General features: G+C 42.1%; 1 protein-coding gene and 1 non-coding gene across 4 annotated transcripts; both read right to left on the bottom strand.

Annotated features, from left to right (window-relative positions):
* Nucleotides 1-746: 746 nt before the first annotated feature.
* CWF19L1 (CWF19 like cell cycle control factor 1) lies at nucleotides 747-27046 on the bottom strand. 3 transcript variants are annotated; one of them, XM_037064170.1, is made up of 14 exons: nucleotides 26933-27046; nucleotides 25350-25434; nucleotides 24471-24549; nucleotides 23172-23273; nucleotides 20656-20870; nucleotides 18633-18751; nucleotides 14517-14601; nucleotides 12817-12957; nucleotides 9908-10022; nucleotides 9100-9179; nucleotides 5320-5529; nucleotides 4354-4473; nucleotides 3815-3912; nucleotides 747-1134 (listed from the first exon to the last, which is right to left on the bottom strand). In XM_037064170.1, exons 1-14 carry the CDS (start codon nucleotides 26953-26955, stop codon nucleotides 990-992), a joined length of 1617 nt encoding a protein of 538 aa, XP_036920065.1. In that variant the 5' UTR covers nucleotides 26956-27046; the 3' UTR covers nucleotides 747-989. The 3 variants fall into 3 exon arrangements, with proteins under 3 accessions (XP_036920065.1, XP_036920066.1, XP_036920067.1); XM_037064171.1 differs by lacking the exons at nucleotides 23172-23273; nucleotides 24471-24549; nucleotides 25350-25434; nucleotides 26933-27046 and adding an exon at nucleotides 21361-21451; XM_037064172.1 differs by lacking the exons at nucleotides 23172-23273; nucleotides 24471-24549; nucleotides 25350-25434; nucleotides 26933-27046 and having other exon boundaries at nucleotides 20684-20835.
* Nucleotides 4669-4816, bottom strand: LOC118999560 (small nucleolar RNA SNORA12). The gene has a single exon (XR_005069138.1). It is a non-coding gene; the product is annotated as a small nucleolar RNA SNORA12 (small nucleolar RNA).
* Nucleotides 27047-27282: the final 236 nt, after the last annotated feature.

Raw genomic sequence — 27282 nt, 5'->3', positions numbered from 1 at the left:
GTCTGTTTTTTCATATATAAAATGGAATAACACCTACCTCATAGATATTTTGTGAGGTTTAAGTGAAATAGTGTACGGGCCACAAGTGCCCAATATATAGGTGCAATTACTTTTCTTTTGGCTTCCAAGATATGGCGTTCTCCTGTGATGTCTCTCTCTGCTCCTTCTCCATATACGTGTATGATCACTCTATTTCCAAGGTAGTCATCTTCAGCTTAGGACTGTATTTACCGTATCTTCTTTTCATTCATTCTCATAATTTCACCTGTGGCCAATACCCTGATGGTCCCCCAAACCGTATCACCAATCCAGATCTCCATGAGTTTAACAATCCAACAGCACACTAAAATTCAACATATCAAAAGCAGAAATCTTCTCTTAAATCTACCCCTTTTCTTCCCAATTAGACTGTAAACTGGGACAACAGAGACCATGTGGAACATAGCTATATTCCTGGAGCCTGAAAAAAGCCCTGGCACATAGGAGTTAAATATTTGCTGAAAGACTGACTGAGCTTTTTCGTATCAGTAAGTTGAATGCTATAAAAATGGCAAAGGTCCTGGGTCTCTTCTCCATCCTAGGTTGCTTGGGGGAGGGCACCTGTGAGATGCTTGGGTAACAGCTGGGCCTAAAGCCCTGGTCCCTCCTACCACCCCCACACACACACTCTCTCTCTCTGTCTCTCTCTCTCTACTCTGCTCCATTTCGATGGTTATAGGAAACATAAAGATAAGGCACCTCCCAACCATGGGAAAGCATGTAGATTTTATTTGATAATTTAAACATTTTCGAAAATGTTGATAAACAAAAGTGATACTTTGAGCTGGGTAACAAACATGCTTTTAACAGAGGATTTTCATCCTCAAATGTGACTTTTCTTGAAAAATGCTCAATTTTAGGCCTCTTGGTGCAGGCAGGTTCCATGGGAATGTACCAAAAAGAGGCAGGGAAACAGTCCCCACAGGAGACTGTAATTTCTTCAAAAAACTTCACTCATCCACAGTGAAGTCAAAGGGCTCAAAGTCTTTCCGGAAGCGGCGAGCCAGGGTCTCCTCCTCTTCCTTACTGGTCTGGCACTGCCTCCAGTCAGACTTGTCAGGAATATTGAGGATGGCTTCACTCGCCAGGACCTCCCTGTGGGGAAAACACAAAGAAGTCAACAACGTTTCAGAAGTCTGAAACCACCCTCTCACCCGTCCTCCCCAGGCGGAGGGCTCTCAACACCACCCGAAGCAGGCATGCAACTTCCTCCGACTCTACTCATACCATCTTCTCTTCCCTGAGTACCGTCTCTGCCATTCTGTCAAGATCATACCCATTTTAAGTGACCAGCTCAGATCCTTCCTCTGTTTCTTTTTTTTTAAAGATTTTATTTATTTATTTTTAGAGAGAGGGGAAGGGAAGGAGAAAGAGAAACATCAACATGTGAGAAAAACATCAAATGGTTGCTGCTTCATGCCCCCAATCAGGGACATAGCCTACAAACCCTTTTGGTTTGTGGGGTGACACCCAACCCATTGAGCCACACCTGACAGTCAGGGCCTACCTCTTCTTAACCACCTACGTCCCATTTACTTCTCTGAACAACCTGAAACTACGTTTACTAGTACTTAGAGAAGCAACATGACACAGGAGAATGAGGACAGGCCCCTGGGCCAGAAAAATCAGAGATGATTCCATTCCTACCTCTGCTACTTGCTGTCTATGACTTGAACAGGTGATTACATCTGAGTCTTGCTTATGAAATATAAAAGAACAGTTTTGTGGGATATGCATATAACACAAAGCACCAACTAGCTGTGATGACATCCGGCCTTAACTCTAGTTCTGTCATCCCAATTAGACCATGAGTCGGCTAAGGGCATTGTGCAGAATCAGGCGTCCAGTACCACAATCCACTCTGACTTTCTGCCTCAACTTTTAGGGAATTCAGGGCCACCTGGGCACAACAGCACAGGCTCAGTATCAAAAAATAAAAAGAGAAACAAAAGCAAAAAGCTACATACTGATACATATACCAGCTAGCTTTTAATTGCTACTATCTTATATTAATTTTCACTTATTTTGCTATATTAGATATAACTGTTTGCGCACCTATATGGATCATTTCCCACTTTAAAGCTACAATGAATAGAAGAGTTGAAAACAAATCACATGAGTTTTCTAAAGTCATAGGACCTGAGTGTAATTTCTAGCTGCCTGGGCAAGGCTTGAACCTACTTCTTTCCCTGTAAAATGAAGACAGAACTACCTTTCTTGTACAGCAGGGGGGAAAGTCTTTTCGTGTATTTCGTTAACTACAAAATGCTCTACAACTGTAAGTTAGCACATTTAAAACAACACTCAGCCATCATGGGCACAGTATCAGAGAATCTCTTCTGCAGGCTTAGGTGCTCTGTGTATCTGTCACCATGTGCCTATCATCAGTGTCCAAAGGTGCATCTGTTGCTGAGGCAACAGCAAAGATAACGTCAAATGTTTGAAGCTTTCAATACAGTTGTTCATGTGTCATTATCTTTCTGAAAACGTAGACAACTACAACTACTGGACTTGTCCAATGGTGGCAATCTCTTGGAGGCTTTCCAAATTAGACTCAAGGTTGACTCAAAGCTCAGTTCTAACTTGGATGAAAAAAGAGCTGCAAATCACAGACACCGGCATCAGATACTCTTTCTCCAGATTTCTGATTCCCCTCAATACTCAATCTCTTCTGGTCAGCCAATTCCTGTCTTCAGTCCTTGCCTAGTTCACACCACTCCCTGTATGGTGCTGCTGTTATGTTCTGCCTGATAGGAGAAGAAATGAATATTCATCCAAAACTTTAGGACAGTACAGACGGTCCTGGATTTGAACCTACCGCTGTGTGACCATGGACAAACTACCTAACCACTCTCAAGCCACGCTCTAGGAGCCAGTACTCATATACAGACGTTTACATTTTAACCCAAATTAATTTAAATTAAAAATTCAGTTCCTCACTCACATTAGCCACATTTCAAGCACTTAGTGGCCACTTGTGGCTAGTGATTACTGCATAGGACAGTGCAGATTTACAGAGCATTTCCATCACTGGGAAAAACTCTGTTTGGTGCTGTTCTAAAGCCTCATTTTCCACACTGGTAAATTGAGATGACGGTACCTACCTTACAGAACTGAAGGATTGAATGAGGCAATGAACATCAAGTTCTTGGCACAGTGCCAGACATAGAACATAAGTGTATTTAAGGGCAGCTCTCCATTCTCAAGGCTACAACTCTGACAGTCCAATGTTTGTCCTCTGACTCTCTCGGGCTCAACCCAAAGCCTTTCACGTATCCGATATGAGCTCTTCCTTCTCTGCATTTCCAAAATACACTGTTCCTCAAAACTCTATTAAGGTACTTTTCACATTACAGTCATATATGTAAATATCTGACTTGCCCTAAGACTATTGCTTCTTTGGGGCAAAAACTGTTTATTTGGCTTTTTATTTAATTGTCCATTCAGCCCACTATTTTGTCCAGAGATGGTCTAGTAAAAATATATTTAAATTAAGAAAACTATACCCTGGCCAGTGTGACTCAGTTGGCTGGAGCATCATCCTGTAAACTGAAAGGTCGCAGGCTCAATTCCAGGTCAGGGCACATGCCTAGGACATGGGTTTGGTCCCCCATCAGGGTATGTACGAGAGGCAACCGATCAATGTTTCTTTCCTACAAATACGTTTCTTTCCCTCTCTCCCTCCCTTCCCTCCTCTCTAAAATCAATAATCATGTCCTTGGGTGAGGATAAGTAATAATAATAAATAAAAACAAAATAAGAAAACTATACAAACCTTCCAAACTGCAAAGGAAAATTCTTTTTAATTCTGTGGAAAAGCTTCTCTCCTGTGTCAAGTTCAACATAAAAATATGCTGCTCCTGGCTGTGCGATCTAAAGTAAACACAACTGCATGAGGACACACAATAGTGCTTTAAAAACCTAAAATCCTAGCTCATCTCTTAAAAGCTTCAATTTGGCAAAGAATTCAGTCTAGAAGCACAGAGAACATAAGCAGCTACAGGCCCCAAGCCACTAGGGAACTAGAGTTTAAGGAGCCAAACTGGCAGGTGCTACAAAGGTCCTCCCAGCGGCACCCGTTCTTCTAAGTTCCTGCCTTAGGAAGTGTCTAATTTCTTGCTCTTCCCCGGAGAGCACTGAGGCATTGCTGCAACGCCATCTTTGTCTCCAGTCTAATCAATACTCCAGGCTCTTGTTCCGAACTGTTACCTGTCTATTCAACAGTTCTGGAATGCCTTCACAGCACCTCAGGCGCACGGGTCAGAAACCAGGTTTTTACTTCTCCCTGAACATCCCCTTGCCCTCCTGTTTTACCTGCTTGATATCAGAGTGCTCTGGGATTTCCAGAAGTTCTATCTGTTGCTCCTGTGCCTGGGTAATGAAGGCGTCTTTAATGTCATCAGTGGCACAGCGGCTGAGTGGCACGGGAATGACCTGGGGTGGATGGAGGTGGGGGAGATGAGAGAAATTCCTCATGCAGCTCCCAGAGAGGCCATGCCTCCCATAGTTCCTGAGAAGGAGCAAATCCATCACAGGGGTGGAGAAACACCCCTCAGCAGAGACTCTCCTCAGGCCAGACAGGCCCCGTCAGCCTGTCTGTAAGGACTTAAACTTATGAGACAGCCTGCCACGTGTGGGAGCCAACCTCCACACCCCAGAGAGGCCAGAGAGCGGTCTCTTCGTCATCAAGCCTTTGCTGGCTCCTGTATAATATCTGTGGCAGAGTCAGGCCCATTTGAAAACTTAGCAAATGTGCCAAAAGAAAACCACCACAATTACAACAAATCAACCATAACAATCTCCAAATGGCTGAACTGCTAGCCCCATTCACTGATGCTGGGCTTCGCACAGAATAACCAATCTCTTCCAAACTCTACCTATCAAGGCCTCAATCTCTCTTGGAACCCTCTCAACTACCAATTTCTTTTCTAAAACAAAACACTTACTGTATGCGCAGTTCACTTATACTCACAATGCACAGTCCTGTGAAATCTCTGGAGTTACCACTAGACTCTAAGCTTTTAAATGAACATTATTTAAATATTAATGTGGAAATTCATGTTAAAATATAAAATATTTAGTTTTTTGGAGAGTGGTGGGAGGTAAATGCAGACAACTATAATTGAACAATAAAATAATTTTTAAATGAAATATTTAGTTTTTTATTGAATCACTTAAATATTAATCAAATTAACTACTAAAATTAACATTATTTAAATACTTATCAATATCTAGGCCCCCCTAGGGCCCTTTCCAAGTTCTTGGGCAGAGACCACCTACCTGGAGCTGGAGGTGATGGCTCTTATAATTTCTCTCAAATAGAATACATCGTTTCCCTCGGCTCTTAAAGAACCTCCTCAGTGCAGCTTTGTATTTCTCCACCTCTTCCACCACCTCTGCTGAAAGGTCCACCACTGACTGGTAGTGTCCAATGGGCAGGATGAGGACATGGTCGTCAGACAGGCCTCCTTTGGCCAGGGCAAGGTAGCACTGAAGATGGAGCACACAGCAGCGAAACATCAATACTGCACATACGATCCTCCAAGGAGAGAGGCTTATACCAACAACAGGCCAGGGGGAGGGGGAGTAGAAAAGAGCTCAAGAGGCGATTGATAGAATTCTCAAACTTTTAAAAATCTGACTTAAAGATTACCACAACAATGTTCTCAAGTACTTGCTGAAGAATGAGATTAGATGCAACAAATCTCTTTGTGAGCATCAGATGATTTGGGAACAAATGAGCACCACAAAAATAGCCTTTTGGCTTCAAACGCCAGAGCCAAAAGGGACCAGGACAACAAACAGGCTCTGAACTTGAAAACAATCTTCAGTTACTATCACGTCAGCCAGAGAAAGACACCACTTATGATTTCAAAATGACCGCTCTCCCCACAGTAACATCTAATCTACCCCCAAATACACCCCCAACTCACAAGAAAGACTAAGGTGGCATGGTTGGCACACAACGTCCCTACACCTTAACTTGCTGACTAACCTCTACACAGTGAAAGCAAACACACCACCGAATGGGGTGGATAGAAGAAAGAGAAACCTCAAACTCAAGTACATCCAACAAAGTAGAAAATTATGGTTCCAACAGTGGATGGTGGCAGCTAAATAGCAACTAAAAACATTTCTGTCAAAACCCAAACACGTAAGACTGCTCTACCCTCAGACACTCTGTGAAGGAAAAAACACGGTGAGCAGAGAAAAGCAGAGGTAGACCAGTGCGGGCCAATGAAGGTACCAGAGCTCCAGAAAGAACAATTCAAAGTATACTATTAGTGCGGTGGGCTCCAGGTTGAGGCCGAAGGAGAGAGTCACTGGTTTTTTATTTACACTGAGAAAGCCCAACAGAATGACAGCACGGGGAGGGGGACGAAGGAGCGCAAGGCTGCCCTTGCCCTGCCTGGCAGAATGGACTGAGCAGATCTGCGAAGTTCATTTTCCAGATGACTAAAGTTCATCTAAACTTCTTAAGCACTACAGTATTCTCTTAATTCTTACAATAACCATCTTTGATTGTTTCTTTTAAAAGCTTCCTCTAGAAGCCTTTAAAAGTCTTCTAGACTTTTCTTTATGTCAGAGGGTCGCAGCCATCAACAGCAGTTTTTATGATGTGCATTGAGGTAACTGAAGCTTTCTGGTCTAGACTAACTAGCAATCTCCTTCTCCCCTTGCAAACTCTCACCTAATCTGTTCTGTACTTAAATGATCTCTAATTGTATCTCAAATGTATGAATAGGCCCTGAATGAATGCTTCCACCATAGTAAAATGTATGGACTCTGAAGAAGTTACTTAGGACTCTTAGCAGCCTTCCTCTCCTTTTACCCATTTGTGACCACAGGCCATTGGCATAGTTCTATGTGTGTCCCTTGAGGAAAGCCGGAGGGGGAAAGTAACGAAAGGAGATGAAGAGGAATGGACGTAGAGGGGACTCCAAGTCCTCTGCCAGACACCAAAGATCACACAGAGGTTCCCAACAGGTTTTCCCCAGACAAAGGACAGTGTAGGCAAGTGCAGACCCGATTACTGGGCAGGTGCTAAAATCCTCATGTGGCCTCCTACTTGGGGTGCTGGGCTGGGCCACAGTCAAGATCTGGGATGCTTTCTGCCCCTCTAGCTTCAGGGCTAGATGAGAAACAAACAGGTTTCCTCCATTATCCCCTAGGCTCACGCCCTGGGAGACAGAAAGGTGACTGGAAGAGAAAGGTCCTTTCTCCCTGAGGCCTAAAGCAGCACCTCTTTTACCCTGAGTGGAATTTTGAACCTACTGAAGCTTCCAAAAGAGAAGGCAGTCTCAAGCCTGCCTTACCATTCCATGTGTGAGGAAGGGAAGAATGGCATAAACTAGTCCAAAGAGGAAAACAAGGACCAAAAGAGATAATCCACAAAGGGCATCCCTGTAAAACAAGAGCTTTTCAGGTTTGCTCTTCTCACTGAGGAGTTCATCCACGGGCTCTGTGGTCCAACTGTGTCGGCCCATCAGTGCTCCCCCAAGAGATAGAAGTGTGCCAATAACAACATAAAAATCAAGTGTAAAAGACTGGGGCTATTCAATCTCAAACGACAAAGGCAGGAAAGGGATGTGACCTAAAGTGTAAGATGAAACTGAGATTCTAGTTAGTCAGTATATATAGAAGGCCACACACAATAAAGGACCCTCAGATTGTCAGGGTAAGTTGAGGAAAAGGTCACACTCAGAAACCAAAATTAAAATAAATCAACAAAAAATAGATTAATGTATCTGTCTGCTGAAGCACCACACACTGAGAAATGGTTGTAAATATGCGCCTCGGGAGCCTGCCTCAGCAAACAACTAATTCTAGCCATGAGTGACAGGGGTGTAACTGTAACCCTGAAAACCAAACTTTTTTCATTGTAAGCGAATGAAAAGGGATCTAAGACTTTATGGATCCCAGTGGAATGCAGGTCACAGACTTGCATTATTCTATACCAAACTGAAGCTGCTCAAGGAAGAGCACCTGGGGAAATCTGGACTAGAACGACTTTACTGTGAGACACACACACACTTCATCGGAGGCCACAGCCTAAGGAAGATTATCCTCAAGATCACCCAGTTCTCACAGTCTGATTCAGTGCTTACCAAGCAACCTTGTAATTATTACTTGGTTCCCAGACACTCACACCAGAACATGGATATGGGGATTCCTGTCACTAAGAATCTGTATCCTCTACTAGTAGGCAACAGTAAGAATTTCTGGCTTTTTAGTAGTATGGAATAAAAACACAGAGTTCAAAAAGTATCTAAAAGCATCACTGTCAGAGATCCACAGCTATTTATCAGGCACGGAGGAAGACGGGGAGCAACCTGGTGAAACTGGCACTACAAAACCACAAAATTGCCATAATAAAAAAGACAATGACAAATGGTGAGAATGCATAAAAACAGGAACCCTTATACACTGCTGGTGTGAATATAAGGTGGTACAGTCGCTTTGGAAAATAGCATGGCAGTTTCTTAAAAGATTAAAACTTAATTCCATTCCTAGGTTTCTCTTCAAAAGAAATTAATACAAACGTCCACACAAAGACATGCACGCAAATGTTCACAGCCACTTTATCCGTGATGGCCATAAGGTGGAAACTAGCTAAATGTCCATTTACTGAGAAATATACAGACAAAAAGTAGTAAAGTCTACATAATGGAGTATCATTTAATAGTAAAAAGGAATGGAACTGATAGATGCTACATGGATGAGCCTCAAGAATATCACGTAAAGAAGCCAGACACGAAGATCACTTATTCTACGATTCCACGCGTATGAACTGTCCAGACAAGGTACACCTATGGAAACGGAGAGACTAGTGGTCGCCTGGGGCTGAAATGGGGAGTCACTGTAAAAGGGCACGTGGGAACTTAAGGGCACGAGAGGCCTGTTCTGCAACTGATGGGTGCACAACTCGGTGAGCTCCCTGAGAACCGCGGAACTGTACACTTACAGTGGGAGAATTTGACAATATGTACACTGACTCGATAAAGTCACAAAACAAACGGGTGTCTCTTCCTCCATAGAAGATCCATGGAAATAACTTACGTGTGTGCCAATGTTGACCACCAAATGCTTTTCCACTTCAGGGCTAGCAAGGCAAAACCAGCAGGGTCCTGGAGGCTGAGCTTCAGATGGAAGAAAGCCAGATGTTATTACGGCCCAAACACCCCAGCATATAACCACCCTCGTCTGATCTTCATGCCCTGCAAAGACTGCATACCAATACAGCACTGCCGCAGTAGGGTGGGCCTGCTGTGCTCCCACTACGCCTCTGACCCCATCACCCCTATCGATGGAACTAAACCTTCATTAGAAAAATCCTGAATTTGCAACCATTCCACACATAGGTGGTTCCAAAAGTGACAATCACACATCAACTGAAGTACCATGTAACTGCCAACAGGCTGCAATGAAAGACACTGAACTGGGTGTCAGGAACCCCAATCTTAGTCCCAGCTTTGCCACTAGCTAGCCACGAGACTGGGTAGTAAGTTTTCCCAAGGTCAGGTCCTTCATCTTTGAAATGAGGGGGTAGATAACGAAATAGTCTTAAAGTCTTTTCCATCATTTTTGATTATCCTACTATTTTATGAACCTACATTAGTTTTTGTAGGCTCTTTAGCTCACGTTTTACAGACAAGAAAGGAACTGTGCCCATAAATTCTCATAGAACAGTCTCAGACAGCCTCAAAATCAGGCTGTCTTTGCATTATTTCATTTTTATTCCTGGTCCTAATGACTCGCTGCACAATTCCCACCGCCAGAAGAGGCTCTTAGTGATGCTGATTCCCAAACAAGACCCGAAATAAGAGTGGTTGCTCACATGGAAGACCCCTGGAACTGGGGTACTTACGAGGTTTGCGAGGCTGCTTTGGGTGAGGGGAAGACTTGCCATCTCTGCCCGTGGACGAACGTTTCCTCCCCTGCCTTTCATTTAAATCAAAGAAAAATTGACAGGCTGACTCTTCCTGGAAAGGCCAAAGGTAGAAGGGTAGATGTTACTAAACTAGCCTCTAGACAACTACAAAACAAGTGCTCATTTGTTCACATACAAAGGAACATTCCTGCCAATGTAATGTCTATCTTTTCTCTCAGCCCTTTCTGCCTACTTTGGCAAAGATGTCTGGATTCTCAGTCATATTTCTCAATACTTATGCAAACAGCCACCAAATTCATCTCTTTGGAAAAGCAAGTTAAAGTCCAAATTATAGAGGAATTCTTTTTTTTAATATATTTTATTGGTTATATTTTATTGGCTATTAGTTGTCCCATTTTCCCCCTTCATTCCCCTCCAACCTGTACACCCTCTCCCACCCACATTCCTCCCTTTAGTTCATGTCCATGTATCATAAGTTCTTTAGCTTCTACATTTCCCACACGATTCTTGCCCTCCCCGTCTATTTTCTACCTACCATCTATGCTACTTATTCTCTGTACCTTTTCCCCCCTCTCTTCCTCCCACTCCCGTTGCTAACCCCTCCATGTGATCTCCATTTCTGTGGTTCTCTTCCTGTTCTAGTTGTTTGCTCATTTCGTTTTTGTTTTAGGTGTGGTTAATAACTGTGAGTTTGCTGTGTTTTTAATCTTCTTTTTCTTAAATAAGTCCCTTTACATTTCATATAATAAGGTGATGATGAACTCCTTGAACTTGACCTTATCTGAGAAGCACTTTATCTGTCCTTCCATTCTGAATGAAAGCTTTGCTGGATAGAGCAATCTTGGATGTAGGTCCTTGCCTTTCATGACTCTGAATACTTCTTTCCAGCTCCTTCTTGCCTGTAAGGTCTCTTTTGAGAAATCCGCTTACAGTCTGATGGGTACTCCTTTGTAGGTGACTGTCTCCTTATCTCTTGCTGCTTCTAGAATTCTCTCCTTCATTTTAATCTTGGCTAAGGTAATTATGATGTGCCTTGGTATGTTCCTCCTTGGGTCCACCCGCTTTGGGACTCTCTGAGCTTCCTGAACTTCCTGGAAGTCTATTTCCTTTGCCAGATTGGGGAAGTTCTCCTTTATTATTTGTTCAGGTAAGTTTTCCACTTGTTGCTGTTCCTCTTCCCCTTCTGGTACCCCTATAATTCAGATGTTGGAATGTTTAAAGATGTCCTGGAGGTTCCTAAGCCTCTCCTCATTTTTTTGAATTCTTGTTTCTTCATTCTTTTCTGGTTGATTGTTTCTTTCTTCCTTCTGGTCCACTCCATTGATTTGAGTCCCAGTTTCCTTTCCATCACTATTGGTTCCCTGTGTATTTTTCCCCTTATTTCACTTAGTGTAGCCTTCATTTTTTCATCTAAAATAAAATTTGCAAACAAATTCAACCAATTCTGTGAACATCCTGATCACTAGTGCTCTGAACTGTGCATCTGATGGGTTGGCTATCTCTTCATTGCTTAGTTGTATTTGTTCCGGGGCTTTGATCTATTCTTTCACTTGGGCCATTTTTTTTTGTCTTGATGTGCCTGTTAGGTAGTGAGGGGTGGACCCTTGGGTGCTCACAAGGGCAGGGCAACCCAGTTGCTGTATTGTGATGCTGTATGTAGAGGAGGGATCCAAGAGGGAACAATGGCTGCCGGATTTCAGTCACTTCCGCAGCTTCCCCCAAGCAAACTGGGCCCTTCTGGTGCTAATTCCCAGGTGGGTGGGCTTGTGTGCATTCTAGGACTCTGTGGGTCTTTTCAACAAACTCTTCTGTGAGACCGGGAGTTTCTCCCAGCACCTCAACCCTCACAGGTGTTTTCAATTGGTGTTTTGAGGCTTTATTTCCCTGAGCTGGATCCCTGGGTTGCTTGGTCTGTCTCGCTCCCCAGTTTTGCCTAGTTTATCTGCACGCAAAAGTGGGACCGCCTGGTTCTGCAAACTACCCTGTACGCAGCGCCCCTCCACAATCTGTGTCCTTGCTGGGTCCTCCCGCTGCTGCTTTGCATGCCTGGGGTCTGCCAGGCTCCACTTTTTCTTTTTTTTTGCCATGGCCCCTCTTGGCCAGGCAGCCCAAGTCCACCCCTCCTAGCGTTCTGGATGAATGTGGCTACTTTAACTCCTTGGTTGTCAGACTTCCATACAGTTCAATTTTCTGTCAGTACTAGTTGTTATTTTGTTTCTAAATTGTTGTTGTCCATAATGGTTGTGCGCGAGGAGACATAGGATGTCTACCTATGCCTCCATCTTGGCTGGAAGTCTATAGAGCAATTTTTGCCTAAAACAACAATACCGACTCATCCAAATTCCTTTCCCTTTCTCTCTCAATGCAGTCCTATGCTTCACAGCTTAAAGAACTCTCTCTAATTGAGATTTAAAGATAAGAAGATTGTCCATAAAGAACAAAGTCTCAGAAACCATACTAATGTCCTCCTCATTTGACATTCCTTGTTGTAGTGAGGGAAAAATTAATTTCAGGAAAGTTTGCTATTCCGAAATTTCCTCAGAGTGAATCCTATTTACCTACTAGCACTCACTGTAAAATCACAGATTATACTGCAACCAAGCAGTTGTTGGATCCTTGACTGAAAAGCTAGAAGTAGAGAATCAACTTTAGGTTTAAAAAAAAAAAAGACAAACTATAGAACTGTTAAGCCCAAACTACAATTAAAAACTATAACAACAAAATATTGAGCTTACTTAAAATTTAAGGCTTTCTAAACACCACCATGATTTCCCAAGGCGGGGAAATATTTAGATTCTAGAAATTAAACTTGTCTCACAAATTAAACTATAACGTGTGTAAGGGACTGTCCTGCCCAGAAATGCTACCTCTCAATTAGAACATACCTCAGGGGCAGGAATGTGTTTTCCCATGGATGCTTCCTTCCCAGATTTTCTGTAAGGGTTTTCAGTGACATCCGGAGGCTGTTTTACCAGGTCTGCTGCATCCATCAGTTTCATGGGGACAATACTAAATGCATAAAGGTACTGTGGAGAAAAACAATGAAATAACATTAATGGAAATACTATTTATCTAAATGTAGTCGATCTATTTTATTGTAAAGATTTCACAGAAGCTTCTGAAACTAAGTGAAATTAAAAGAGCAGCAAATGGCCATCTGTGGCTCAGAGAATTCCTAGTAAATCAAATGCCAATTCAGTGATCTCTGCAGGGGCTAACCAAGGGCTGACAAGTAATAAGCAACAAATCAAAGTGCCCACCCTTCCACAAAACAGCCATCACTACAAAGTCCAGAAGGAACTGCTCCATAAGCTTTGAAGACAAACTGCTTCTGTCTCTGGGTCTTGTATCTCCATGTACTTCGTCAACAGATTCACGGCACTGCCATTCCTTTTTCTAATAAAAACTACATGGAACAACTTAGTGTTTCCCTCTGACATTAGACAATTTCTACTGTCTATGCTGATAAATTTTCTTAGGGACCAGTAGCAAAGTAAGTGGTCATATGAATACCTACAATCTCAGACTAATTATGCAGTAATTGAGAACTTCAGATAAAATGGGAAGATGCTTAAGCTCACTACTGAATGCAGAAATGCAACTAATTTAGAATGATACACCATCTTCATCTATCACTTTAACAAAAATTTTACACTACCCAGTGAGAATGTGAATAGAAAACAAACTCATGCATACACTGCTGGTGGGGGTATATACTGGAACAATATTTTGAGATGAATTTAATAATGCTTCCCGTATTTTAAAATGCGCATATTCTTTGACTAAAGTATGAGCTGCTTAGTGCTGAGGCCAACACATCTCTGAAAGTAAAGCAAGACTGAAAACACTATGAATGATACTCAGTCTTTAAAAGGCAATAAAAAAAATTAGAAATCTAAACTTGCTAAGAATGCATTGGGCTTAAAAGCTTAAGATACTATGGAAAAGACAAAAATATGTCTTTGCACATACATTGCTTAAGGCATGTTACAGTGAAATGATTATTTATCCATTTTCCCACTTGACTAACTGTTCTGATCCTAGCTGTCTCGATCCACAATATCCTGCTTTGGGCCCTACAGGAATGAGAGATGCTCTCAGTGAAGTAAGAAAAGTAATATATTTTTCTGATAATAGTCTCTTTCATTCACCTGCACTGTTTTCCAGTACAAAGACAGATTCCAGGTATCACTAAGATGTCTCAAAGCCAAGGAGGGCTTAAGTGAATCCTTGGGAGGATTTTAGTATCCTGCTAAATAAAGTTGCTAAAAGAAGCAATATATGAGTACTTTCTAAGGGCAAACTCATGAGTACCTGCAGAGACAACCACATGGATGTGGGAAAAATATCATTCTTTGAAATTCTGTCTTTGTTCCACTAGGCCTATTTTTCTGAACACTTCTCTAAAATCTCCTACAAACAACCCAAGAAAACCTGACCCTTTACTACAACTTTACAGAGGACTCGCTGAGGAGCTGGGGCACTGCGGCTGGGGAGAAGAGATCTGAATGCTAAACCGGGGAAGAGAAACTTTTACCAGGTGGGCAACAATTATCAACCTACCCCTAAATATTCAAATCCTTACCTTTTTCTTTTCTGGATTTCCAACATTTGCCAAAGCTATGAACCTGGTGGCATGCTGCGCATTTTCTTGCAGAACGATGTGGTTTCTATAATACAGTTGAGAAGTAACAGGTTACCAACAAATTTTACTTCTGACTTACAAGATAAAATATGTGGATTCCACGGGGCTGTGAAAGTCCTGGGTCCATCATCACCAGTAACATAATCTCAGATGTTACCAGTCCATCCAATAGGATAATCATCCCTACCTCCCAGGGCTGTTGTTAGGGAAAAACGACATCACAACTCTGAAAAGCATGAGAACTTGAACTTTTGATTTTAAAAGTGTTGTAAAATTGGCATCATGTTGGTAATTGCTAAGGCTAGGTGATGGGTACCGGAAGGTTCATTATACTGTTCTCTCTTCTTTTGTGCAATAAAAAGTTATTAAAACAACGTTTTAAATAGTCACATGTAGGATGTCATTTTTCTAGGAAAAATATAAAAGTACATGAGTATTTTTCATAGAAAAAATATCAGTACTGCATATACCAAAATATTTTTTAAAAGATTTCATTGATTTATTTTTAGAGAGGGAGGGAGGGAGAAAGAGACAGTGAGAAATATCAATGTGTGGTTGCCTCTTGAGCACCCCCTACCGGGGACCTGGCCTGAAACCCAGGCATGTGAGTAGAAAGGGGAATCAAACCAGCGACACCAGGTTTGCGGGTCAGCACACAATCCACTGAGCCACACCAGCCAGGGTGTACCAAAATATTTTTGAGCTTTTGTACATTTATAAGTATTCTACATTAAGCAACTTATTATTTTTAATTTTTTAAAAATTATGGCCTTATACATATTTTTCTTTTTTGTGAGGTGACCATTAATACAAACGCCAATGCATTTATATTAAGAGTTCCTAACTAAGAGTTCCTAATTAAGTTCCATTAGGAACTTAAGAGTTCTTTCCTTTCTTCACATCGTAAACATTTTCTGAATCTATCACAAAGTATAACTATTTTTAAAAATCTCCTACACCATTTTATATAAATACACAGATACATGTTTTATGTTCACATTGTTGAAAGAAATAAAACAAAATACAGTCTGTCTGCGACAACTTGTTTTAAAGAGAATAAGCACATTCATATTTGGCAAATGGGAATGTCAATATACGTGAGCATCATGCTGTCTCATGCGTAACTTTCCCCCACTTGCAAAATGATTCAAACAAGTTTATTCATGATGAAATGGAATCTTTAACAGTACATAAAGACAGTAAGGAAAGACATTCCTGCAAAGTGTCTTTCTTAGTGTAAGCAGTGACTAGTGCAGTGACCTCAAGGACTGCCAACACTTTCCACTATTAAGCTACATACAGAGGTAGCAGGCAAAGTAATGACACCCCCCGCTGCCCACCAAAAAGTCCACATCCTAACCCGCACAGCCTATGAATGAATGTTATCTTATACAGCAAAGGGAAATTAAGATGATAGATTTAGTCACTTGCTAATCAACTGACCTTAACATAGGGAGATGATCTTGGATTACCTGGGTAGACCCAGCATAACCACATGGGTTGTTAACAGTGGAAAAGGGGAGCAGAAGACAGCCAGAGGGAAGTGGCTATGGAAGAAGGTAAGAAGGATTCAACCAGAGCTGCTGGCTTTAAGATGGAGCAGGAGGTCCATGAGCCAAGGGCATCAGGTAGGTGATTTCTAGATGCTGAAAAAGGCAAGGAAACGGACTCTCCCCTGGATCTCCAGAAACAAACACAACTGGGCCAATGATTTCTGTGCCAAACTTCTGACCTACAGAACTGCAGGATAGTGAATTTGTATTGTTTTAAGCTACAAAGTTTGTGGTAATTTGTTCGAGCAGCAATAGAAAACTAATACCACAGGGAAACTGCAAGTACAGATAAAAAAAAGTTGGGAAGATGTTTTCATTATTTTAAAATAAAATTGGTTGATGCAGAATACTACCTCTGATGTTTTTAATCATGATAAGTAGTTCCTCAAAGAAGCATAAGATTCACAACACAGCTCTGGCTGGCGCAGCTCAGGGGACTGAGTGCTGGCCTGCGAACCAAAGGGTCACTAGTCCATTTCCCAGTCAGGGTACAGACCTGGGTTGCGGGCCAGGGCATGTTGAGAGGCAACTGATAGATGTATCTCTCACACATCTATGTTTCCCTCTCTTCCTGTCTCCAAAGATAAATAAAATCTTAAAAGAAAACCAACCCCCCTCCACAATATAGGAATATAAAGCACGGACTGACATAATTCTAGGTGCAGATGTTAGTGGAGATTTAACTATATTTTTATTATTATAACTATATGGGTTTTTGGTATAGCTCTGGTTAAAAATTATATGGGTTTTTTTAATAGTTTCATTAAGACTTAATTCAAGTACTATATAATTTACACATTTAAAGTATGCAATTCAATAGTTTTTAGCATATTCACAAAGCTATCAACATCACCACAGTCTAGTTTTAGGACGTTTCAGTACTGAAGAAGGAACCCTGTACCTATAGCAGTCACTCACCATCTCCCTCCAACTAGCCCCTCGCGACTACTTACCTACTCTCTCTACGGATCTGCCTATTCTGGACAATACATTTCAAAGGAAACATATGTGATCTTCCGTGTCTGGCTTCTCTCATTCAGAGTAATGTTTTCAAGGTTCACTCACGCTGTAGCATGTACCAATACTCCATTCCTTCTCCTTCCTGAGCAACTCTCCATTGGTATGGAGTTCCTCTCTGTATTTGCCCATTCATCAGGTGATGAAAATTCGGGTTGTTGCTACTTTTGGGCTGCTATGAATAATTATGAGTAATGCTGTTATAGTCATTTGTGTGTAACTTTTGTGTTTTCATTTTGCTAGGAACAGGAGTAGAATTTATGGGTCACATGGTAACTGTTTAACCTTTTAAAAAAATGTCAAACAGTTCTGCAAAGCAGCTGCACCATTTCACATCCCCACCAATGGGAGGGTTCAACTCCTCCACTTTGCTTTGCCATCGCTTGTTATTATTTTCCTCTTTGATTACAGCCATCCTAGTGGATGTGAAGTGGTATCTCCTTGTGGTTTTGATTTGGATACCCTAAGAGCCAATGACATGAGCATCTTTCTATGTGTCCACTGGCCACTGGTATATGTCCTTCAGAGAAATGTGTATTCAGATCCTTAAAAGCTGAATAGGTTTTTAGTGGTTTGTTCCCATAACCTCTGTTTTTAGTGCGTGGTTTCCAGAGGACAAGATTTTCTGGAATACACATATGGAGATAATAACAGAAAAATCTGCATTACCTGTGGTTATATCTTACACTGTGGTACTACGGGGAAAAGGCATATTATTTTCTTCTTTTTGCTCACCTATGTATTTTGAACTTTCAACAACACATACATTACTTTTGTGTCAAAAACATTTTTTTAAGATTTTATTTATTCATTTTTTGAGAGAGGGAAAGGGAGGGAGAAAGAGAGGAAGAGAAATATCAATGTGTGGTTGTCTCTCATATGGCCCCTACTGGGGACCTGGCCTGCAACCCAGGCATGTGCCCTGACTGGGAATCGAACTAGCGTCCCTTTTAGTTCACAGCCCGTGCTCAATCCTCTGAGCTATACCAGCCAGGGCTGTGTCAAAATTTTTTTTATAAATTATTTAACTTAACTCTATCACTTATAAGACACTGGTTTTATTTTCTCTGCAATACAGCCTTTAAAAACTCCACCTTCAAATTCAAACTAAAAAAAATCAATTGATACAAGTTCTTAATTCTCAAGTTGAAATACTTCTAAAATGATTATACTGACATTAAGACTATAGAGTATTTTCTGGCCCGAGCAAAACAGGAGTTACTGCGTCACAACAGGCTATGATGATTGAACAGCATTGTTACTTCAGACCCTCAAACTTTTAAGGGGCTCTACAAAGTGCAATCTCTTATATTTCACATTAGGAAAAACCACCTCAGAGAAGTTGAATGCTTCGAGAGTCACTAATTTCAGTGCCTGAGTAACTAAAAGGAACCAAGATGGTATATGGCTAAATAAACATGAGAAGTTACCACAGAAGATTCAATGCAAATTCTTCAAAAAGTCAAAAAAACACAGCGCTACTCACCGATATGGAAGCCTCTCATAATATGTCTTTTCCAAAGCAGCAAAATGGTATCTTGGTTTCAAGCCTGTGGCAAGACTGGAGACCAAAGCAGAGCCACATTTTTTGGTATCTACTTCTCCCTAGTAAAGAGAAACTGAGTCACCTTAACAGACCTAAGAGTAACCAAGAAATGCCCCCCCCAAAAAAGACACTTTGAAGTGTCTTTGAAACCTGTATGCAGATACAAATGTGAGCAGAATTTGCACAGCAGGTTCCACACTGTGGCAGTCGGAGAGTCTCAAATACACAGGGGAAACTGGGCTATTGTGAACGCAGAAATAGAACAACTGCCAGAAGCCAGAGGTTAAAAGGTTAAGTCCTCCATACTAATACCCAAAATGAGGTTTATTACACCTACTAAAATATTTTTGGGAAAGTAAGCTCTCTTTCTGAAGCCCAGAGACTACGTTCTACAATTTGCTTTGTTGGGCACCCACGGTCTGGACAATGTAGATCGTCAACGCACAAAACAGAACTTAAAGCTACCTTTCAGAGCCCCTGGGACCTACAGAATACTTGGTATGGAAGAGTCCAGGACTTCATCACATAAGCATGCAATCTGCTTCAGTTAAAGAAGCTGAGGTTAGTGGAAGGGCACACCATGCCCGTTATAAAGTTTGCCAAAAGTTAGGCTTGTTTCCAGAACATCTCTAGCTTCTATGAATAACAAGTTATGTGATCTCTCATCCATAATGTTAATTATGAATTCTTGGAGAAGGTACTAGCTGGAAATCAGTTACCAAAGTTAACTTGCTACTAAGCAAAACAAGAACCCCCTTGTGTCTTAACTTGCCTCCTTCAGGATTCTGAAGGGCAAGGAAATGGGCCTTGAGATTAGTTGTGCTATCTTAGGTAGTGGTGAACTATACTGTTCTCTCTTCCCTTTAAATGTCTTGTATGGTTATTTATAAACTTGAAACAAAATCTTCTTTAGCACCCCCAAAATGAAGGAGGCTCCTTCTTCTCGTCCTTCCTTACAGAGCATCACATGTGTCTTTCTCCTGCCCATCATCAGCGAAGTCATCCTCTGCATCTTCCCTAGCTTTGCTGTCTGTTCTCTGTGCTGCAATCAGCATTGTCCCTTGCGTTCTAGGTGACGAATAACCCTGGGTTTGTGAACGGGGAAGAGAACCCTGTCCTTTTTCCCTTCCAACATCCTCCGTGACAATGCCTGGACTCTTCTTGGCCTGTTTGGTCATAGACACACTGTGCTGAAGCGGCAGGGAGTGGTCCACAAGACCCTTTTCCGGATCATCACTGAGAACTCTGCACTTATCAACTGGTACCTGCCTCTGAATGCGTTCTTACATGTCCCTTCACTGTAGCTCAGCAGATGATTTCCGCCCTCAAACACAACCGTTCCAGGTCTTCCTTAGGCTTATTTCCACCAATATAGTATTTCCCAACTCATGGTAGCTATTACTCACCAACCTGGGGTACACCCTCTTCTACACTGCTTATAAAAATATTAAGATCAAATGCTACAGTGAGCCCCAATGCGTCCCAACATTAAAAGTTTCACATTAGAGAAGTACCAAGTTTTCAACATCTCATTTCCTATCTTTAGGTTTTTTTAGATCACGTTCTTTGATCCCATAATGATTCCATGTACAAAAAATACTTCAGTAACCAAAAAGTTAAAATCTGGAATGGAAGAAAATACAACTGCAGAGCTGCTCCATGATATAAATCTTTTCACTGGAAATTAGTGAACCCTCAAAACATACTGACAGGAACCTGAAGTAAAGAATATAATTTAAAGAACCATTAATTTATAAGTAAGATTGCAGCAATCTCAGCTCTGAATCAAGCTTTCATAAGATCAACTTTTGTTCTGACCAGTTAATATAGCTTTAAGTATCTTGAAAAAAATTTTCTACTGAAAAGTCTTAAGAGCTGAAATACTTAATACAAAGAGCAGAAAAGCTCAAATTAAGCCAGTGCAATTTGCTTGTAGAATTCCAGCTGAACAAGTACTACTCACAGAAGAATTCCCAAAGTTCCCCACATACTTGGGCCAAGGGGAGGTGAGCAAGACATCAACACCCTTAAACTGGGGTGTGGCACACAGCATTGTCCTCAGAGATGACACATCCTTGGGACTAAAACTGTGACCCGGGACAGGCTCCTGTAAGGACTCTGTTCCACTGAGGTACACAATCTGCAGCCCCGAGCTTCCAGTAAAGACACCTTTCCGACCTGGGTTCAAAGAAAAATGGGTAAGTTTCGGTCAAAACTGCAAAATGAAGTATCATTGTGGTGGTGAACATGTCTCTGCAGGCCAGGACTCTCCCACCTCCATGCCTTTCTACATGTCTGAATGCACCAACACTCCCAGATCCCCCTTCCAGCTGCTGGGCCCCGTGTTGGAGGCCACAACAGTATTCCTGCTCAGTACCAGCAGCCCTCGCACGGAGACCGCTGGAGCCCTGGGCTGGCCTATTTACTCCGGTGCTAAATGAAAACAGTTGGAAAGCACTGATCAAGAGAAAGGCTTTCTGCCTTCTAGAGGAGATTCTACATGGATTAAAAGAAACCCAGACACCTGGATATAGGGAGAGGCAATTAAAAGAAACTAATAACTGCAGTTCGGAGGAAGGTAGAATTTAGAATAGGTGTGCTCTTCATGCAGGCAGCAGCTACCAAGTGAAGGGAGAACATTTCAAAGAAAAAAAATAAGAGACTCTACCCTTTTCTAAATCCATTCCTGGCTTGTGCCTTCAAGACCTTGCTCCACCAATTTTCACCTTTATTTCATCTACAGAGTCTCTTCATTGCACCTGGTTGCACTTTCCATTCAGGAAATAGAATATTAAACATACTAATTAATATACACCTAATAAAGACACACACTGATTAATAAACATACATACACACTAATAAAGGAACACACCTTTATTAACTACAACGAAACCTATTCACCTATTAACTACACCTATTAACTACAATGAAACCTCCTCCTCTTCAATTTCAAATCTGTGAAAAGAGTAGTCTGTCCTAAGTGTTTACCTCTTAATTAGTTCCTTAACCCCCTGCAATCTAGTGGTTTCCCTCTCCCATCATTCTCTTAAAGGCCACTGATCACCAGTGGTCTCTACTCAGGGAATTGTTCTCTCTTAACTTAGTCTATGAACTAGGTAATATCTTTACCTCTCCCAGGACTCGTCAAATTACTTTCACCTCTCTCTGCCTGCCTCCTAAGTAAAGACATATGCCCCCCCCAACAAGATACTATCATCTGCCTGCTTCCCTTCTCATGTTTCTTACTCAACAACCTGATCCTCTTCTCAGCTTTATTTCTTGTCTTTATGAGACCAGTTCCCAAAAATCCCTACTCTCCGACACCAACTTATCTACATACTCTGGAAAGACCACATCCCACTACATGTTATCTGTTCCGCCAGCGCTTCAAGCTCAGTATTACATGTTCGCTATTAAGTTGATTGTTTGCTCCTCCTACTGGATCCCTAAAAAACCTTTCCCAGAAATAACCCAAATACCTCAGCCGCCCTTTCCACTCCCGGCACTAAATCTGCATGGTGAAACGGCTGTCACAAATATCGACAGCAGCAGCCTTAATCCAAATCCAGTAACTAGAGCGAGAGCTGTAGTCAGTGAGGCCCATGTTAAGCTACAGCAAAGGGATTTCCAAACGTGTATCTCACTACTGTGGTTAAGAACAACAAATAAATATCCACCCTCAATTTTTTGCCTAGAAGAGCTCAAGATGATTGAAATACGATGAAAATGCTTACAGGATGGCCACAGTCAGATGAAGAGAATCCAATAAACGCCAAGGCAGACTAGAGTGGGGAGGGAGGAGGACACTTACAACAGAGAAAATGTGGAAGCTTTCCAGAGAACTGAGAGACCAGAAAAGGGGAAATATGAAGAGCGGTGGAGCCATTTTAGGAAAAAAGTGAGCCAAGTGACCCAAGAGGCTGCAGGCTGACAACAGATGAAGGGAAAACGAAACGGCCCAACAGTGAGAAAAACCACTGAGAGAGACGCAGGGCGGGTGGGAGGGAACAACTTTAATGTGGAATTAGAAGAGCAGACCTGGAACGGGACAAGGACAAAGGGAGTGAAAAACCCGAGGATCAGCACTAAAAACGTCAGTTTGCAAAAGCTCGGTGAGACCTAGAGCCACAGCCAGCTAGGGACCTAGTAAGCTGCATGTTATACGGTGAGACCACAGACACAGCTCTTTTTAAAATTTATACCTTATATACTCTCTAAATGCACGGCAGTCAAGTCAATTTACTCCTCCGTTTGGCTGACAGAGTACACATCTGGTTGTGGGAACCCAAGGAGACCGGAGGGAGAAAAGCCAGACCACAAAGGGAAAAAATGCTGTAGTCTTAAGGGTACAGGCACAGACTTTGGGGAAGAACTCTCCTGATCCCCATTCTCTCAGGCAGTAATAGCAAAAGCATCCAGCCACAAATCTCCTAAGAGACTTGATTATATTAATTAAAAACACCAAAGATATCAACTTACCTAGATAAGTAATGTTTTCAGCTAATTCACACCCATCAGCATCTTGGAAATACTTTACTGTCTCCTGATTATTGGCACCCAGCACATATGTCTGAATAGGAGCTAACAAGATAAGCAGACATGACACCAGAGTTAGCAGATTTGCTTTGGAACTTGAGAAATGCTTCCCCATAGGAAAAATAACCAGGAAAATTTGGAATATGGTCACCTGTTAGGATATCCTACACCCAACCTTGTGGCCTGATTATTAAATGATGATGATGATGATTATTAAACCAAGATGATGAAGTGACATCTTGAAAAGGACAGTCAATGTATAATTAGGAAAGCACAGACCCCAAAAAGTTTAATTAAAAAAACACTAATACTGGAAAAAGGAAAAAATGCACAAGGTCTGTCCAGAAGGTATCCAGCCATGTAATATGAAAAATACAGACATTTAGCGAAGAAGATACAAGATACAAGAAACAATGTACACAAGACAATGACACCTCAGTCCCCTTCAAAGTAGGACACTGGGATCTCACACAGTTCTCCCAGTCACCATCAACTGCCCTGTTGTATTTTCTTGAATCTCAGTGGTCTGAAATCTCTTCCCTTTCAATGGCGATTTTACTTTTTGTAAAAGCCAGAAGTCTCGGCGTGACAAATCTGGCCTGTATAAGGGCTGAGTCGCCTAGGTGATTTGATGTTTTGCATCAAAAAACTCTACACGAGACATGATGCATGAGTGAGCGCATTGTCGTGATGAAGCTATCAATCACCTGTTGCCCACTGCTGCAGCCTTCTGAATCATTTGAATAGTTTCCACAGAGGAATGTTTAAGCTTAACACAAATTCTGATACAGATTGGTTGCTCTACTTGCTCATTTTGAATGAGACAGCCACACACACATGCTCACTCAGTGGTGTCTACTACCTCCACTGACTAGTACAGTGGAGTCATCATTGTTCATGCATGCACATTCAAGTCCACTCTCCTTGGCTGCCAGGTAACATCGATGTTGCACAAAACTGCTCTCATAATATTGACAATGGCTGGACTTCTTCTGGACAGACCTCGTATACGGTTTCATTTTTTCAATTCCTGCCTACTTAGAAGATAATGAGTTTTCTGTAATTAATTCCAACCAAATTCAAAAGGTGAACATTTAGATGCACATGCATCCTTCCAAGACCAAAGCAGAGCGCAAAGGGAACTTGTTAAATAACTAGCACTTGTGAAAAGCAACCCAGAAAAACTGTGTAGTCTTGAAACTTTATTAGAAATCATTTGTTAAACAAAAGTAATTTCTATACCTTTTTTGACACCAGTTTTATATTCCTCCCATTCAGCATCTGGAGTGGAGCCAAAGAAATTTCCTACACACAACAGCAGCTAAAATGAGTTTTTTAAACAGATATATGAGATTCATTTATAACGAATAGTGCATAATTCATAGTAACATTATTCAGCTAATTATCCTAAGTAATGATCACAAACCAAGTTTTTTCCTTAATCAGTTTGCATAGTTCTTTAGTAACAATTGTAGAAATTACTAAAGTTTGTCTCAGTGACTGTCAAATTCAAGTTGGGGATGGGGACAAAAGGGCTCCAGGGAAAGATGGAGAAATCAACCTTGAAGAATCCCTCTGTGAAATACAAAACTTTAAATATTAGATACCTTGAGAAATACAGGACATAAAAACCATTCCCTGCCTATTGTCTGCATTCAACCTTTAACCCAGGGAACACATTACCCCCATACTTAGAAGAATATTCTTCTGTACTCTAGGAGTTCACAGTCTAGGTGGCAACCACACACAACATTTAAGGTTCTTTGGTTTGTGAAGCATTTGCTCATGTTATCAGACTTACTCTACACCATACACTCATGAAACACATCTGTGCTTCCTGAACCCAGTGGTGAGAATCACTGAGGGATGTTCTGCTAGTCTGTTTTTACACTTCTGTACAGTATTAAAATAACAAGATTAAAATTTTAAAAGTATCAAAAGATAAACAAGTCTCCCTCATCCCACTACTCTGTAGCTACTAAATTCCTATGCTCACAAAAGGTACCCAATCTAACAACAACAAAAAAGTTATGTGTTCAATAAAGAAATGAAATAAGAAGACCACATTTTATTTTAGTATGTTGACAGTAAAATTAAATTCAGAAAAAGGAAGTATCTTACATCAAAGTTTCCACTTTTCTTCTGAATTGCTCGAACTCTATTGAATAAAACATCAAACTTCCCTTCAACATCTCCACAAGCCAGGCTGCAAACAAGAGATAAACATTAAAGCAATTCAGGAAACATGAATGGGCGGGCCTGCCAGGTCTTCCTGGGTCACGCATATACGTACGTGATCCAGTCTCTCTGAGGTTACCTGAGAGGTTCGGTGCGTGTGAACCATTGCTGACCACTGGGCACTTCACCTAAAGGTCTCACCAACACCTTCAACTCATCATATCTAAAATGTACCTTATCATTTCCTCCAAAATTGAACCAGCGTCCCCCCCCCCTCACTTCNGAATGGGCGGGCCTGCCAGGTCTTCCTGGGTCACGCATATACGTGATCCAGTCTCTCTGAGGTTACCTGAGAGGTTCGGTGCGTGTGAACCATTGCTGACCACTGGGCACTTCACCTAAAGGTCTCACCAACACCTTCAACTCATCATATCTAAAATGTACCTTACCATTTCCTCCAAAATTGAACCAGCGTCCCCCCCCCTCACTTCCCAAGTTTTGTGGATCGGTCTATCACCAACACGATCACGGACAGTCAAAACTCTCCCCTCCAGTTACCAAGTCCCATCGATCCCTTTTTCCAAACGTCGTACACATCCCCTCTGCCCTTTTCCTTTCTACTGTCACTACCTTAGTACAGGGCTTCAGTCATCCACTGAATAAACGCATCCTGAACTCCAACAATATGCTAAGTGCACCAAGCCAAGTACTGTGCTAAGAACAGTACAAGTAAGGAATACAAAGAGGAGGCAAACAGTTCAAGCCTCGGAGTTTACGATCAGGGAAGGGGAAATATCCTGATAGTCATAAATGTATACAGGGTGGGGAAAATCGGTTTAGAGTTGTTGGTATGGAAAATTACGCAATAATAAATAATATTACAAGAATAATATTACTCTGTGCTTTGCAAACTCACAACTGTAAACCTACTTTTACCTCATCTTGTTTAAAAGGGCTATAAATAGGAGGTAAGTGTAAAGTGTTACCAGGCAGGGAGGTAGAAAGCGGCAAGAGCTAAGGTTCATGAGGCAGAATGAATGAATGGAAAAAGTCCTCTCCGCGATAGTAGCGTCTCCCCTCCCATCCTCTCTCCACAAGTGCGAGCCAGGGCAGAGGCCCTAACCATCCACCCCGTCTCCCTCTGCCCAGGGGCTATCAGTCGGTCCCACACCCAAGAACTCTGGTTAGGTAAACGGAGTGCGGGGAGAAAAGCAGGGTAAATGATGCGTCAGAAGGGCAGAAGGCAGCATGGCCTGACATGGAAGAGGCCTAACGCTGGGAACTTCCGCTTCCCTCAGCGAGTCAGTCCGCGAGTTCTCGCTCGGGAGCGTCTGGGGACAGAGGCAGGCCGTGGCCAGGCGAGTATGTGATCGGAGACCACAACCCGCAAAGACGTGAGCCGAGCTCTCGAGGGGCCGTCGCGCTCTCACCCCCGCCCTTCCCCCCTCCCTTCCCGTCCGCAGAAAACACGCGACGGGTAGATGCAGCCGCGCACACACAAAGGCTTCCGATTCGGAGTCACTCACAGGCGCAGCGGTTTCTCAGCCATCGGTCCCCGAAACAGGGTGGCGACCACCTCCGAAAACTAGGACGCCGACACCGCGCTCCTACGAAAGATGCGCCCGCAGCACCATGATGACGTCAGCGCACCTCGGCCAATGAAGACTCACTTGTCTACGGAGAGCGCCGAGGGCCTGCAGGCTCTCGCAAGCAGTTTTCTCTCAAGGAGGAGTTAAGGGGAAAGGAGAAATAACAAAAAGGAATTCCATTTTGATTTTTTATCTCGGGGCACCTGAAGTGATTGAGCTGCTAGAAAGTTCCCAGCACAATGTTGGGCCTAACCTATCCTAAAACCTAACATTATGCTAGCGAGCAA

The sequence above is a fragment of the Sturnira hondurensis genome, unplaced genomic scaffold (genome assembly GCF_014824575.4).
Source record: "Sturnira hondurensis isolate 20B ecotype Veracruz unplaced genomic scaffold, ASM1482457v3 Scaffold0014854, whole genome shotgun sequence".
Classification (NCBI taxonomy): Eukaryota; Metazoa; Chordata; class Mammalia; order Chiroptera; family Phyllostomidae; genus Sturnira; species Sturnira hondurensis.
Note: the sequence above shows the minus strand (reverse complement) of the source record. Positions and strands in the feature narration are given on the sequence as shown.